The sequence below is a fragment of the Lampris incognitus genome, chromosome 1, assembly GCF_029633865.1.
Source record: "Lampris incognitus isolate fLamInc1 chromosome 1, fLamInc1.hap2, whole genome shotgun sequence".
In the NCBI taxonomy this organism is placed as follows: Eukaryota; Metazoa; Chordata; class Actinopteri; order Lampriformes; family Lampridae; genus Lampris; species Lampris incognitus.
Window position 1 is genome coordinate 11,617,977 of NC_079211.1, and position 15,800 is coordinate 11,633,776.

The 15,800-nt window shown below is 54.0% G+C and overlaps 1 protein-coding gene across 2 annotated transcripts; it reads right to left on the bottom strand.

Moving 5' to 3' along the window:
• Positions 1-25: 25 nt before the first annotated feature.
• si:ch211-168f7.5 (uncharacterized) lies at positions 26-15,182 on the bottom strand. 2 transcript variants are annotated; one of them, XM_056282563.1, is made up of 4 exons: positions 15,018-15,182; positions 5,236-5,455; positions 3,831-4,073; positions 26-3,291 (listed from the first exon to the last, which is right to left on the bottom strand). In XM_056282563.1, exons 2-4 carry the CDS (start codon positions 5,432-5,434, stop codon positions 626-628), a joined length of 3,108 nt encoding a protein of 1,035 aa, XP_056138538.1. In that variant the 5' UTR covers positions 5,435-5,455; positions 15,018-15,182; the 3' UTR covers positions 26-625. The 2 variants fall into 2 exon arrangements, with proteins under 2 accessions (XP_056138538.1, XP_056138528.1); XM_056282553.1 differs by having other exon boundaries at positions 14,447-15,182.
• Between the last annotated feature and the right edge of the window lie 618 nt (positions 15,183-15,800).

A 15,800-nucleotide genomic window follows, 5' to 3' on the forward strand; every position in this document is an offset into this window, starting at 1 on the left:
ATGGAGAAGGACATTTTGTCTCAAACTCATTAATATTTTATTAGTTCGATACACATTTCAAAATCCTGAGCACAATATCAAGTTAAAGAGTATTTGCTTGATTTTGGTCAATATCTGGCCAATATGATTGTACTTCCAAGGCAATATTGCAGAACAACAATGAAGACGAGTTTCAAATTCACACAATAGCCATTACCACTAAACAAAGTCACAGAGCGGCATGCAGAAGAGCTTTTGCTTTGCGCACATACATTCATAAACGTGGTTCAGAGCAGTGGCCTCCAACCATGTGCCACTGAGGATCGTGTGTGTGTATGCAGGTTTTCATTTCTTTGCAATAAATAAACCAACAGATTTTATTTGTACACCGTCCTCCAGAAAGGGAGAGGAGGACTAATTGGTGAAAGCAGATGGTGAAGGGTTTGGTTGGAAAGAAAACCTGCATACAAATTTAGGTCTCAACAGGAAATAGCTTGAGACCGTTATTTAGAGGCCAAAGCCTATACATTAATAAGTCTGAAAACGGAAAACTGTGGCACTTCCTTATTATGTAGGATAAAATGCAGATTCCACATGGGCCTTTTCATGGTAACAAATGGAAGATAAAACTACGGACACGTGTATCTCACTTCTTGGATGTCTTCCGTCTGAGACTCAGTGACCTCATGGAGCCAAACATTCTCCTCCCGAGATCCCTGAGCGAACGAGAGCGCTGGAGGGGCATCCGTGGAGGAGGCGATGGGGAAAAGGAAGGGGAAGAGAGAGGCGAAAGAGAGGGGCAGCTGCCCTCTAGGCTTTGAGAACGAGAGAGGTTGAAGAGACTGGCAGTGGAGGAGAGGCGTTTGTCCTCCCCCTGTCCTCGCAGAGCTCTCCCGCCTCCACCCACGCTGAGCTCCAGGCTCCCTCGCCCCACGTCCAGGGAGGAAACCCAGTGTCCTCCCCTCATGGGCTCCTCTCTCTGGGCGCGAGGCTCCAGCAGGCCCTGGGACTCGCTGCGGAACAGCGCCCGCCGGGAGAGTCTGAGGCTGGAACTTCGTTTCTCACATCCGCCCTTCCCTTTTGTCCTGCTGAAGCTCGGGGAGCTCTCCACCTTCGGTCTCTTGTCTTTAATCCTTGAAGCGACCTTCACCCTCCGGTCGTCTTTCCTCCAGCTTCCGCTGCTGTTTCTCCTCCACCCGTAGCCATACTCGGCTCTGTCCATCTCCTCCCTCTCACCCTCGCCATCTTTCCCCCATAGGCGTCCCTCAAAGCCCCTCCAGAGTTTCCCAGATGGCATTCTTGGTGTGGAAGCCAGGGTCTTCCCAGCCTCCCCCTCTTCCTCCTCTTCCTCCTCTTCTTCTCCCCAGTTGGAGCCATAGCTCGCTCTCTTGGTGAAGCTGCTCACCGTCGATGCCCTGATCAGCTCTCGCGAGGTGTGCTTCCCCCTGTAGAGCCCCTCCCCGCCCTCCGCCCTCCTCCACCCACCCGCACTTCCTCCTCCTCCTCCCCCACTATGGCGAAGAGACCCCCCCCTTGGGCGAACGCCTCCGTGCTCTGTCGGCGGGCCGCCAGTGCCGACCCGTGGCAGAGAGCACTGGGAGGGGGCATCCCGCCGGAACACTGAGAGAGGGGTGGGGCCGAGGGGGGAAGGCTGAAGAGGACGCGGAGGGGAGCGGCCCCTCGGGTGGGGACGGGAGCTAGGGGAGGAGGCCGTGGAGGAGGGCAGGTCAGATGGAGAAGAGGACTGCTGATAGTAGCAGTGTGAGGAGGAAGAGGAGTAGTGGTGGGGAGCTGGAGTCTGGACAGACTGGTAGGGGTGTATAGGGCTACTGGAGTGCGAGAGAGGAGGTGTGAGGCTGGACTGAGATTGGGGAGAGTGAGAGAGAGGTGGCGTGACACCAGAGTGCGACTGTGGAGAATGGGTGACGTTTAGGGAGAGCTGTACAGGTCTTTGTGGATTCAAGTCAGTCTCTATTGACGCGCTGCGCAGTGGAACTCTGGAATAGTCACATGATTGCTCCGTGTTGATCACCACACCGCCGATGGCATCTGGCTGACGATGTTCACCTGTCCCTTCGTCTGCGGTGTCCGCCCGGAAACAGTCCACATCCAGCTCCACACCTTGCTCCATCAGCCCCACCACCACAGCTCTAGACAATCCAGAGAGGCGAGAGATCTCCTCCACCACGGGCGAGTCTTCGGTCAGCTTGGGGCTCGAGCCGGGGTCTTGAATCACACTGCTACGCTGAGACTCGGGAGCCGAGCCAGCTTTTGGGCCAAACACTGCTCGTCCGGCACCAGGTGGTGGTCCACTGCTCCAGTCCAAGGAGCGACAGAACCCTGTGGCCCTGGAGCTGGTGGCAGATGCTGAAGTGACCTCCAGAGAACTGCGGTGGTTCAGGTTTGAAGGACAGGTGGAGATCCTGGGCCGGGCTCTAAGTGCCGGGGTCGGTGTGGACGAGGACAGAGAAGTTGAGGAAACTGAGGAGGCTGCTGTGGACTCAGTCCTCAGAGCCCCACAGCTGCCAGTTGTGGATTTATCCTCCAAACCCAGGCTAGTATTTAACCCAGGAGCCAGGTTTAAGTTAAGGTTTAGATGAAGGCTTATATTCAAGTCTTCTCCAGTTGCAGAGGGAAGGTTGCCCAAGTTAATAGAGTTCCTACTGGCTTTTTTTCCAATGCTACTAAGGTTCACTCTTGCCGAGTTCCCCAGCAGGGACTTACAGGGTGTAACACTGCTTCCTGCCAGAGTGGAGGGCGTACTGCGGCTCTCAAAAGCAGAAAGTGACTGGGTTGAACCATGACTTTTGCCAGGGGTGCAAAGGCTCTTGTGAGCGAGTGGGCCTGGGGTAGTGGCCGGAGTGAGGTCAGATGTGGAGGATGACACTCGGTTGCGGTACTGGTGAGCAAGCCGTGAGATGTACTGTTCCAGCTGGGTGACAGAGACAGGAGCAGAGGCCTGGTGAGGCTGGAGGAAGGGAATGGGGACGGAGGTGGAGGCTGACGATTCATCAGCTTGGGTTCCTTCAGGGCTGACAGAGGCCGACGGCTCATGATTGTGCGAAGTGAAAATGGGGCTCTGGAGGGCCACAGCATGTAGTGGGCTGGGGTAAGAGTATACCTCCTTGGTCCTACGAGACACCAGGTCAGTACAATAGCGAGGGTCCAGCTGGGATTTGGGATGGAGGGAGGAGGTGCAGGAAGAGGAGTTGGGGTCGAAGAGGGAGAGGAGGACCGAGGGCTGAGGGTCACCGAGTCCTGAGCAGAGGTCAGACAGAAAGCTCAGACCAGTCGCTTCGAGGTTGCCAGGAACTAAAAAAGAGAAGAGGATGACAGGGTTATTTCCAACAACTTATGAAAAATCAATATTTAAAATTCAGAGTTTAGAATTTATTTGACATTCAATTTAAGTGACGCAGGGGGAATTTTTCCCCCACTGTGATGGCTTCAACAGTAATTGCTTCAGGCTGACCAATTCTGTTATGATCTCTTGGGTACAAATGTAAACTCTAGCTAATGCTGCTCTGGGTCTTTTGATGTTTAGGCAAGAATCAGACAGTCAATACACTCGGGGTACATTCTTGTGACATTCCTGAAAACTCACGATTTGCATCCCGATCTGAGAAAAAAGAAAGAATCCATCTTCTTTATTAACATCTTTCTCTTGTGAAAACATTCTGGTGTCAGGGGATTCTTCATTAAACTGCTATCAGGACACTATGGCTGTGACTTTGCACTCATTTCTCCTACAGTGGAACTTATTGTACATTTATCTGACCATTTATCTAGATGTCTTATCGGTAAATGTAACATCTGAAGTCCACCTGTCTCCATAGAAATTACCACCTCACCTGACACTGATCTTTTTCCTGTCATGTCCGGGACTTCCTCACTGAATTTCACTGCAGGCTGCTGCTGTTGTTGTTGTTGCCCTGTGGCCTCCAACCACTGGGTGTCACTGTGGTCACTACAGAGAGGGCCCTGCTCCCATAGTCTGAGGGGCCTGGCTGGAGGCCCCGGGCCCCCCTGAGCGGTCTCACTGGACACAGAGTAGCAGGAGTCCGACAGGGAGCTTCCACTCACCGAGTAGAAACCTGGAGAGGAGACAGGGAAATGAATTAAGAGTATTTGTCCGGTCCATGTACTTTGTGGCCCGCCATTTCTCCGTTTCATAAATAAAAACAGCTGGGGCTCCCGCATCCCCGCGACTCTGAGAGCAGGATAAGCGGTTTGGATAATGGACGGATGGATGGATAAACAAAAACAGGGAAAACAAAAAAGAAATGGCCATTCAGTCACCAGCACGAAATCAGTTGCTGAGAGATTTTAAACAAAATTACGAAAATTGAAATTGGTCATGGTGTGCTGAGTGTTACACCCAGAAGAAGGCTGTTTGTGCCTCTACGCATGGGTAGTAACCGAGCTCTATTTCAACATGCACAAATGTTGTCTATGGTTTGAAGAATTTCACCGTGAAATAGTCATCTGAATAAAGGCTTTCAAACCTCGCCAGAAGAGCGCCTTGGGCCTTCTTCTTCTTTTGAACTTTGTGTTCCCTACCAAAGAGCACCTCCATCACACTTATCTGAGCTTCTGAGCACTCAAGACCTTTTCTTTCTCCCTGTAATTTTATGTTCAAAATCTGTCAGCAAAACAAATTACTTTTTTTCCCCTCAGTTTTCAATTTCTGTCTTTGTTGTAAATATCGAATAACCACTTGTTATGCGTTTCCTTGTTTCTGAAACAGACGAGGATCAGCCACAAAACACGCAGGTCCATGTACCTTCCGTCACAGTATTTATTGAGGGTGGTATCGGCCAACCCCGGCCGCCCCCCTACATCTGCCCTTGGGTGAATGTGTGGACACTGACAGAGATAATGGCTCAGAGTGGTGAGGGAGAGAGCACGAAGTTGTTTACAGTGTGAAAGAGGTGAAAATGAATGAACGAGTGCAAAGACAGGGTGAGAAGGGTAAATAAAGGAGAGAGGGTTAGGGTTAATGTTTAAACGGGCTTCTTTATAAGCGGCGCGTAGATTATAACAAACAGCTTTAATATAGACCTGTGATGTGGATCCTACAGTATTAGAAACACCCATTTTGACCTCTAGCACAGAAAACACAATTCTATGTGTGTGTGTGTGAATGAGAGAGAGAGGGAGAGAGAGAAAAAGAGAGAGAAAAAGAGAGAGAGAGATAAAGAGAGAGAGCGAGCATGTCCACATGTTGATTTGTGTGTTGCGTCCACCCGGCTGTACCTGAACTGGGTCTGGAGTCGCTGTCCAGCTGGGCCATTACACTGGGGTCCGGGGTCGGGGGGGACAGCAGGTCAGAGGAGGCGTCCCAAGACAAAGTAGACCACCGTGAGTTCCCATCCCTGCCGGTTCTGGAATGAGCCGGTCCGTCCCCGGGGTGACTGCCACAATCCAGTGGGCTGCTCTGAGGCGGGGGTACCATTATATCGGAGGGGGAGGGAGCCTAAAAAACCCATAGAAAGGAGCCAGTTTAATTAGGAAAAGCACCTGGGGTGACATGTTCATTGTAGAACAGTAGCTGGTGGGATAGCGTCCATTATTTAGTGCCTTTATAAGGGTTTGTACATGTTCAAACATCCAAAAGAGGCCATTCTGAGGGCTCTCCTCCCTGAACCAAACATTTGCTCTGATTCCAAACATGTATTTTACATCCAGCACACAAGGAAAAGTTTCTGCGGGCTATTATTTTACCCTGCACAGCCGGGCCGTGCACCACGAGAGGTTGCTCAGCCTCTTGGCAAATATCAAGAGGAGGTAAAAGAAAACCTGAATGCCAGTAGTGAAAGCGGATCACCAGGGCAGCCCATGGTGGGAGATACTGACCCCGCGGTTTCTATGTGCTGAGGTGTGAGCACATCCTGCCACGAAATATCACGTCAGAACGCAGCAGCAGAGGCTCCGTTCGGGTTCTCAAACCCCGCGGAAACAGTTCAGGGGCCTTCGCTTCAAACGCTCGAGCCGCCAAACATCACAATAATTCGAGACCGGTGTGAGGACAGGTGTAGGGCTGTGTGTCCGTGATGTTGACACACACACGCGCGATGTCACCACCTTTACAGGAAGTGTAACGCAACTATTATGGGGCGGCATGGCTCGGGAGGTACAGCGGGTCGTCTAGTTATCGGAAGGTCGCTGGTTCGATCCCCCGGCTCCTCCAGAGAGCACGCCAAAGTGTCCTTGAGCAAGGCACTGTACCCCTAACTGCTGCTGATGAGCAGGTTGGAGCCTTGCGTGGCAGCCTCCACCATCAGTGTGTGAATGTGTGTGTGGATGTGGATGTGGATGTGTGTGTGGATATGTGAGTGTGGATGTGTGAGTGGATGTGTGTGTGGATGTGTGAGTGGATGTGTGTGTGGATGTGTGAGTGGATGTGTGAGTGGATGTGTGTGTGGATGTGTGTGTGGATGTGTGCATGTGAGGCCTCCACTGTAAAGCGCTTTGCGTGGTCGGTAGACTAGAAAAGCGCTATATAAATCATTTACCATTTTTACAACAACGCAAACAACGGCAGCCATGGAAAGCGGTCCCGCTTTATGGTTAGCAGCTGTGAAGAGTTATTAATAAAGGAGCAGTACGCCACTTTTAAGCAGGTGGCCCGAAACCATTTATTAAAAACCACCTTATAACTTTTGAATAACTGTTAATAACAGCACTGCAGGGACGGCACGAGAAAATGTAAAAAAAAAAAAAGCAAAATTAGACTTGACATTTCTCAAGCAGAAGGTTAAGTTTACACACCGAGTCCAAACTGGCCCAGGTTAGGTAGGGCAAGTCTTTTGGTCTAGACTAGTCTGGTCTGGGTGCTTTTAGTAAGACGTTAAGTTTCGATCAAAAAAAGGGGGAAGACCCGAGAAACAGCACTTCAATCTGTAGGACTCCAAAGAAAATGTACAGCAGGTGGCGTGGCGGTCAGTTCCGTTGCCTACCAACACAGGGATCGCCGGTTCGAATCCCCGTGTTACCTCCGGCTTAGTCGGGCGTCCCTACAGACACAATTGGCCGTGTCTACGGGTGGGAAGCCAGATGACGGTGGGTATGTGTCCTGGTCACTGCACTAGCGCCTCCTCTGGTCGGTCGGGGGTGCGTGTTCGGGGGGGGAGGGGGAACTGGGGGGGGTAGCGTGATCCTCCCATGCGCTACGTCCGCCTGGCGAAACTCCTCACTGTCAGGTGAAAGGAAGCGGCTGGCATATGTATCGGGGGGGGGGGGGCATGTGGTAGTCTGCAGCCCTCCCCGGATCGGCAGAGGGGGTGGAGCAGCAACCGGAGTGGGGTAACTGGCCGGATACAATTGGGGAGAAAGAGGGGGCGGGGGGGGAATTTACAGCAAAATACATCTATTTTAAGCCGCTTGTGTTGCAAATCCTTACAACGTGGGAGCCTCTGGGAGTGAAAACATTCAAACATCAGAGATGTAGAAATCAAACCTCGTCACAGCGTCTGTGGACGTGGTGTTTCAGACGCTGTGATTCAGGGCGGAGGGGTGGATGCTGTGATTCAGGGAGGGGGGGGTGGCTGCGATATCAAAATCCTCGTGGTTTAATGTCGTGCAACCATTTTTCACTGAAATTGATTCCCCCCCATCAATAAGACTCATTAATAATTCATTTATTACTATTTGCAGCCTGCTCGTTATACAGAGTAAAGCTCGACTTGGAGAGCTAGCTAGTAGCTATACATGGAGGGAGAAAAGAAGAAGTCGCTCCATTTCCTAGATTAGGGTTAGCCTGATTTAACGAGTCTTCCCCTCCTTAACCCCCCCCCCCCCCCGTGGCAGAGGCCTGACGGAGTCCAGACAACAAAACCAGTGTCAGTGCTGGGTGACGCTCATCAGTCCCCCTTGTTACAGAGGAAACAATACAGGTAGTGACTCACCGCTGGGGTGAGGTGGTGCTGGTGGGGGTGGGGGGGATTTGGAGGATAATTCAAAAGACAGATGACGTAACAAAGAACAGAGGGGAACGGCAGAAGGGAAGGGGGATGGAAGGAGGGTGGAGAGGAAAAGGGGGGGGGGGTCCTGAGAGGAAGAAAAGAGTTTCAGACTTTGACCTGTCTTAAGCTTATCTCCTTTCTTCCTCCTCCTCCCCCCTTCGTCCTCCCGTCGGATTAGGAGGGCCGACTCATTTCTGTTTCCCTTTCCTTGAAGTTTCCTCTTGTTCTTCTTCTTTCGTATACATCTATTTTCATACTACCAAAACCAACCGACACATCCAACCCACTCACCGTGCATTCATTAACGGACAAACAAACTACACTCGCACAGACAGACAATTAGAGCAAGACACAATTACCGACACGTCTCTTTTCTCCCCCGACAATCTCCGAATCTAAATCGAGTCGCGGCTGAGTGGGTGACTAAGTAAGAGAAGGAGAGAAAGATAAAGAACTTACTGACAAAGAAAGAAGGGAGAAAAAAAGAGAGAGAATGAGTCAGTCAGTGGAGTGGGTGGGGGCGGGGGTGGTAGGGTAGGGTAGGGGGCTGGTTGCCGGGTGAGGGAGAAGGGCATCTTGAAGGATCCCAAAGCCCCGTTCAACAAATATCACCCCCAACCTCCTCAATGATGTCCTCCTAGCAAGCAACCCCCTCCTCATCCTAGATACGGCTTCTCTCTCTCTCTCTCTCTCTCCACCCCCCCTCCATCCCCCCCATCCCTCCCTCTATCTCTCTCATCTCCTCCCACACAGAACCACAACAGGCCTCGCGAAATATCCATCCAAAGCCTGAGCAATGCACAGTCTCACCATGCTGCCTCTCTCCCGCTTGCACGTTATGTCATCTCAGCTTGCAGGTGCATGCTCAGTACACTAAAACTGACGCATGCATGTGCGGTCCTACACTCGAGAGGGTCCTAATTTACTCCGTAGCCCCCCTGCACGTAACCTTAACCCACACTAACAACAGCACACGCCAGACCTCAACACGCCTTCTACCCACAACCCTGATTACCGTCACTCTTACTGTGAGTTAGTACGTGGTCCTCTGGAGGAGAAGGGACCTGCAGAAATTGTCCGCTCTTTTGTGTATTTCCGTTATTTTTCAGCGCTCAGAGAGTCATTTGGACTTCAAAGGTGCACAAACGCACACACACACACACACTCACACATGCACACCCACGTTATCCCCCAACGACATAGTGCGATGCCCATCATGGCGTATAATGTTACAGGGAGAGCGGTGCGTGATCAAATCATGGAGGCTGACAGACAGGCAGGCAGGCAGGCAGGTGGGGGTCTGCTCAGGGCTCTGTAATATGATATGCCCTTTATGTGGCAGGGGGACAGAGACAGCCATTTCCTCCACCGCGCTCAGAATGCACGGGTTTGGATGGACTGCACACCGAAAAATGCAGATATCCACCAGCAAGCCTGCGGAGAGCGCACGGCGCTATCCGAGGGACGGGAACTGCAGCACGGATCAAGTTTCTCAGTCTCGGCTGATCCTTGCAAGACGGGAAGTGGTGGTGGGTCAGATGCGCTTGCCTGCCCTACATGCAACCGCCTGTATTAGTTATGCATTATTAAGGCGGTATCAGAATTTTTAGACGACACAGGACTTTTGCTTCTCGGTTTGAGACTCTGCCCCCGCCCCCCAGTTGAAAATATCAGCCGGGCTTAAACGTCAAGTAGGAGCCACAGAAGCCGAGGCTGTGCCACCCCAGAAACCAGTGTAATCGGCTTCTATTGTAAAATGGTAAACGGACCGCATCTATATGGCGCTTTTCTAGTCTCAGAGCGCTTTACAGTGGAGGCCTCACATCCACCCATTCACACGCACATTCACACACTGACGGTGGAGGCTGCCATGCAAGGCGCCACCCTGCTCATCGGGAGCAGTTAGGGGTTCGGGGTCTTGCTCAAGGGACACCTCGGCACGCTCTCCAGAGGAGCCGGGGATCGAACCAGGGACCTTCAGGGAACTAGGCGACCCCGCTCTACCCGCTGAGCCATGCCGCCCCTTTAAAATGATGCTTTTGGATCCTAAACTTAATTACAAATGGAGCTGTTCGGTGGAGGAGCACGTGCCGCAGACTCCCTTCCTCTCTAACTCATAAACACACACACACACACACACACACACACACACACACGATGCATAAATCTGAATCAGCACAAACGTTGGGGTGCATTCCCTATTTCCTGTGTGTGTTCTCCATCGATACCGAACATTAGAAACAGGAGGATTAGCAACACAGCTGAGACCATTTGGGACTTGCATTGTTTTTATCACATAGACGGAGTGACACTCCATCTCCATCTGCCAGGTACAGTCATTCGGGGGCAAGTTTTTTTTAACCAGCTGACTTCACCGGTTAATTAACTTGCAGCCAGACGGGGATGGACTAGCCAGTGGAGTCAGCTGGTGAAGAGCCGGGCTGGAAAGAAAACCTGCACACACGCGACCCTACACGGTATATGATGGAGTATCCCCGTAGTCCATCCATCCATTTTCCAAGCCGCTTATCCTAGTTAGGGTCGCGGGACGCTGGAGCCTATCCCAGCATTCATTGGGCGCCCTGGACAGGTCGCCGGTCCATCTCAGGGCAGACACTTCCACACCTAGGGACAACTTAGTACGGCCGAGTCACCTGACCCACGTGTCTTTGGACTGTGGGAGGAAACCGGGGCCCCGGGGGGAACCCACACGGACACGGGGAGAACATGCAAACGCCACACAGACGATGACCCGGGACGACCCCCCCAAGGTTGGACAACCCCGGGGTTCGAACCCAGGACCTTCTTGCTGTGAGGCGACACCATGCCGCTCTGTGGTCCCCTTGTGGTCCCTGTGGTCGACTTTTAAAATGAAAAATGAGGTTATTGAGGAAATAAATCAAGTATGGTCTGGCTCTATTCAGAGGTAAAAGGAAAAAGGGAGGCACGTAGGTCCAAATGACCCTTTGCATGCTCCCATTAAGGAGACATCCAGATTTATCGGTTCTGAAACGGGTCTGGCGGTATGACCCTTACTGGTGTTGCACAGTTTGCAGCCAAACCGAATTGATCCGCGTGAGTATTAAAAGGGGGGGCTTTTCCCGCTGTTGTCGTTTCCTCGGACGGCAATTTCCCCTCAAATTCAACCTCGCGCGGACACGACCCAACGCGCGAAATGAGAACTTCTGCCGAGCGCCATCGCCGACCGAACCGGTACCGAGCGTCTGGAGCGTTTCCATCCGTCTGCAGCAACAGCAAGAGAATAATGGACGCCGGGCGCGTGCACTGACCGGCGTGATTTGCCTTCAGCCTTTAATCAGCAGAACCTTTGCTTCCCGAATCGGTGCCGTTTTGAGCGGTTTTGCAAAACGCCTACACATGCAGAGGGGTGGCGTTCAAGCCTCTCCCTCCGTCTTGCTCTTTCTAAAATTAAAAACGGCTCTACTTGCTCAAGTTGATACGGCCACAGTGGCAACAACGAAAACAATCTCTCTCCATTTGTGCGTCGGTGGATGCCCGGCCTGGATGGAGAGCAGAGCAGCTCCGCTCCCCTCGCTTCTCCCCCTCGCTTCTCCCCCTTCAAAGGTGAGGATGACTAATGCTGCTCTTCTTCGCCACGGGATGTCTCAGCACAACGGGGGGGGGGAGGGGGGCGACACGACAACGGGGGATGTGGATAGGGTGGGTGGGTGGGTGTTGGGAGAGCTGTGGGCGGCACATTAGCGCCACAACTCCGACTCAGACGCAGACTTACTCACACAAAGTGACTTTCAGCTCGACTTTGCTTTATTCCTTACGAGGGGGGACGACGGCGCGGTTTAGAAACATGGAGGTGTTCTTCATGAGGCGCAGGACAGCCCAGAATTGTGTTGCTGGGGAACAGTTCTCCACCCAAAGCCAGGAGAGGCTAGCTGGCCTGCCTCCCAGCTGGGCTTGATCAGGAGGTTTTGCCATTACTGGATGAGAAAATAAGCCTGTATCTGCAGAAGACTTTCCTGGGTGCCTCCGCGGCCTCCTCCGCCAAATATTCACTGCAGCACCAAAAAGAGAAGCGTATTCTGGGCACCCGGGTAGCGTAGCGGTCTATTCCGCTGCCTACCGAGGCGGGGCTCAACGGTTCGAATCCCCGCGTTGCCTCCGGCTTGGTCGGGCGTCCCTACTGACACGATTGGCCGTGTCTGCGGGTGGGAAGCCGGATGTGGGTGTGTGTCCTGGTCGCTGCACTAGCGCCTCCTCTGGTCTGTCGAGGCGCCTGTGCGGTGGGGGGACTGGGGGGGGAATAGCGACCAGGACACAGCCGGATGTGGGTCTGTGTCCTGGTCGCTGCACTAGCGCCTCCTCTGGTCTGTCGAGGCGCCTGTGCGGTGGGGGGACTGGGGGGGAATAGCGACCAGGACACAGCTGGATGTGGGTGTGTGTCCTGGTCGCTGCACTAGCGCCTCCTCTGGTCTGTCGAGGCGCCTGTGCGGTGGGGGGACTGGGGGGAATAGCGACCAGGACACAGCTGGATGTGGGTCTGTGTCCTGGTTGCTGCACTAGCGCCTCCTCTGGTCAGTGGAGGCGCCTGTGCGGTGGGGGGACTGGGGGGAATAGCGACCAGGACACAGCCGGATGTGGGTCTGTGTCCTGGTCGCTGCACTAGCGCCTCCTCTGGTCTGTCGAGGCGCCTGTGCGGTGGGGGGACTGGGGGGGAATAGCGACCAGGACACAGCTGGATGTGGGTGTGTGTCCTGGTCGCTGCACTAGCGCCTCCTCTGGTCTGTCGAGGCGCCTGTGCGGTGGGGGGACTGGGGGGAATAGCGACCAGGACACAGCTGGATGTGGGTCTGTGTCCTGGTTGCTGCACTAGCGCCTCCTCTGGTCAGTGGAGGCGCCTGTGCGGTGGGGGGACTGGGGGGAATAGCGACCAGGACACAGCCGGATGTGGGTCTGTGTCCTGGTTGCTGCACTAGCGCCTCCTCTGGTCAGTCGGGGGGCCTGTTCGGGCGGGGGGAATAGCGACCAGGACACAGCCGGATGTGGGTCTGTGTCCTGGTCGCTGCACTAGCGCCTCCTCTGGTCAGTCGGGGGGCCTGTTCGGGCGGGGGGGGGGGACTGGGGGGAATAGCGTAATCCTCCCACATGCACTACGCTCCCCCCTGGGGAAACTCCTCACTGTCAGGTGAAAAGAAGCGGCTGGCGACTCCACATGTATCGGAGGAGGCATGTGGTAGTCATGCAGCCCTCCCCGGATCGGCGGAACAGCTCGGAAGAATTGGGTAATTGGCCGGATACAACTGGGGAGAAAAGCCCCCACCCCCCCCAAAAAAAAGAAGTGTATCCTCACAGCAGACAAGAGTCCATGATGCCACAAGGCCCCGTCCTCCTGTTTCATATGGCAATATGAAACATGTTGTAAGCTGTTAAGCATAATGAGATTTGTGCAAAGGTCTCTGTGGGACCACTGTGGTGTTGCATATGTGTGTGTGCGTGCACGTGTGTGTGTGTGTGTGCTTAAGAAACAAAAATAACGTGCCATCATCTGCACATTTGTGTGTCTGACAAATAGACGCACTAAATGCACAGATGGTCATATGTCCTGACCGAGGACGTGCATGCGCGATGAGAGCAAACTCACATGTTCGCCCCCAACACAGCCTTCCCCGTTTCCCAACCAGAGATCACGGCTGATACAAACTGACACTGGTCCAAACGAAGGGGGGTGGGGGTGGGGGGGTCACAGGTCACATGATTGTGAAACAGAGCTTTTTTTCTTTTCTTTTTTGGCATCCTCTCTGAAGTCACCAGACATGCAGGAGTGTGACTGCCCGGCCCGTGACACATCCCCCTTTGCCGTTGCCACGTACCCGCGCGGACTCGAGCCGCCGAAATCCGAGGAGGAAAGACGGTGCAACTTCGTGCTAACCCCCCCCTCCCCCCTGAAAACCACCTCGTCCCTGACGCTTTAACCGCGGCCGTGACACGTCACTCGCTCGTCCGCCAGCATCGACCAGCGGCAGAACCGACGCACATGTAGCGGTCGTGGGGGGGGGGGGTGCCGGGGGTGCCGGGGAACCGCCAACGGTCGTGACGCGCCCGCTGGGTGGCGGGTGACCTTTACAAATGACAAACTTGGCAGCCGAAGGCGACATGAAGCAGCGCTCGGTGTCGGTGGCTCGAGTCCAGAAACGGGTTTTAACACCCACAGAACGACCTCTTTTATAACCTTGAGTCGGGGCGCACCAGCCGGCCAGACAGTGGCCGGGTGGGGTAACCCCGACCTGAATGACATTACTTCCAGCTGACGGTCACACACTATGGCGTGTGTAATAATCAGACTTGCACGGCTGGATGATCTCTGTCTGTCACCGTCTCCATCAACCCGGCGTCCAGCAAGCCATGCGCAGTCGGGGGGGGGAGGAGGGGGGGGGACATAAAAAAATAACGGGTCGTTGGCAGATCGCCGTTTCTGTTTGCATCCATTTTTTATCGTCCCGTCATGCGGAACAGACGCACTGACTGACCTGTTGCCTGCGGGATTTCGCAGAACCGGGCTCGGCATCCGCGGCGGCGCTCTCCGGGTGCCTCTCGGCCCCGTCCTCCGCTCGGTGGGCGATCCCGCTGCCGGTGCTGGTGCTGGTGCCGGTGCCGGCGTCCGCGGGTCCGTCCTCCGGTTCCAGCGCGGCGTCCACCATCTCCATGTGTTTGCACCTGAGCTGCTCCAGCTCCAGAACTCCGGCCAGGGTCGCCTTGAGTCGTTCCCCGATCCGGACCCGCTCGGTTCCGGACCACAGCGAGTTCACACAGCCGCGGCGTCCGGCCATCCTCGCGCGACCAGAATCGGAGCGCTGGCTTGGTTCTTGCAGAACGGATGGATCGGTGGGTGGCTGGCTGGATGGGTGGCTGGATGGGGTGGATGGAGGAGCGAACGGGCTACGGTCCAGCGGGAGTCGGTGCAGCATACGCTCCGCCGGTCGACAAATGCAGCATTGTTGCGGCCGCTTTCTGAATCTGAATTAACGCGGAAAATACAACCTCATTTCCGCCACATTACGCCGACGCTATTTTCCGGGCAGTCCTAACGACAAGTCTTACCGATCCACTTGCAGACTAAGCAAAGGAGGCCGACAGACCATTTCTCCTGTAAATCCGATCTCGGCTGCGCGATGACATGTCCGCCTTTTCCCTCTCTCTCTCTCTTTTTAACGCTGTATCTCGGAACAGGAGCGTCTCTGTCAGTCCCATACGGTTCGTAGGCAGGGGTGGTCTCCTAATGGTGGGTCCGTGCGAAACAATGCATGTGGGCTGTAGGAAAAGTGTGCAGGAAGGAGGAGCGAATGCGTCTGAAGCAGAACCGGATTGGCTGGGGAAGTTTTTCGAAAGGACGCGTGGAAAATCCCGAAGCTGTCCAACTTCGCCACAGTCCACACGTCCGTCCGTCCATCACGCCCCGTGTCACCGCACGCGTACGTTGACACCGACCCCCCCCCCTCGCGTTCGGCTCTACAGGTGGCGATGGGCGTGCTGCTCAAATCGACCCGCGCCACTTTGGGTTGCATTGCAACGCAGTTGGAAAATTTACCGGAAAAATACCCGATAAATCTCGACTTCCGCGCGCTTATCAATAGTGTCGAAAGTGTTTATGGTTTATAGTTGTAGGCTGCTCAGCTTTACCACACTCAGTACCAGCTTTCTGTGTATTACTGGGACTATCATCTATGCTTGCAAAGTCCCTGTAGGCTTAATTTAACCGTGTGGCCACGGTCCATATGCATTATCCTGCTTTGGGGACCCCAGACGGGCTCTTGGGGACACGTGTCCGTCCATTAAAACGCCCATATTCTGCTGCTACACTGCAGTGATTTTATTCTCACTCCA

Excerpts from the sequence above, each read along its gene's own strand:
- si:ch211-168f7.5 (XM_056282553.1), bottom strand. The coding sequence starts at position 14,884 with ATGCTGCACCGACTCCCGCTGGACCGTAGCCCGTTCGCTCCTCCATCC. Across the intron at positions 4,074-5,235 it reads CGACTCCAGACCCAGTTCAG|GTTTCTACTCGGTGAGTGGA; the intron begins GTACAGCCGGGT and ends TCTCCTCTCCAG. Across the intron at positions 3,292-3,830 it reads AGGAAAAAGATCAGTGTCAG|TTCCTGGCAACCTCGAAGCG; the intron begins GTGAGGTGGTAA and ends TCTCTTTTTTAG.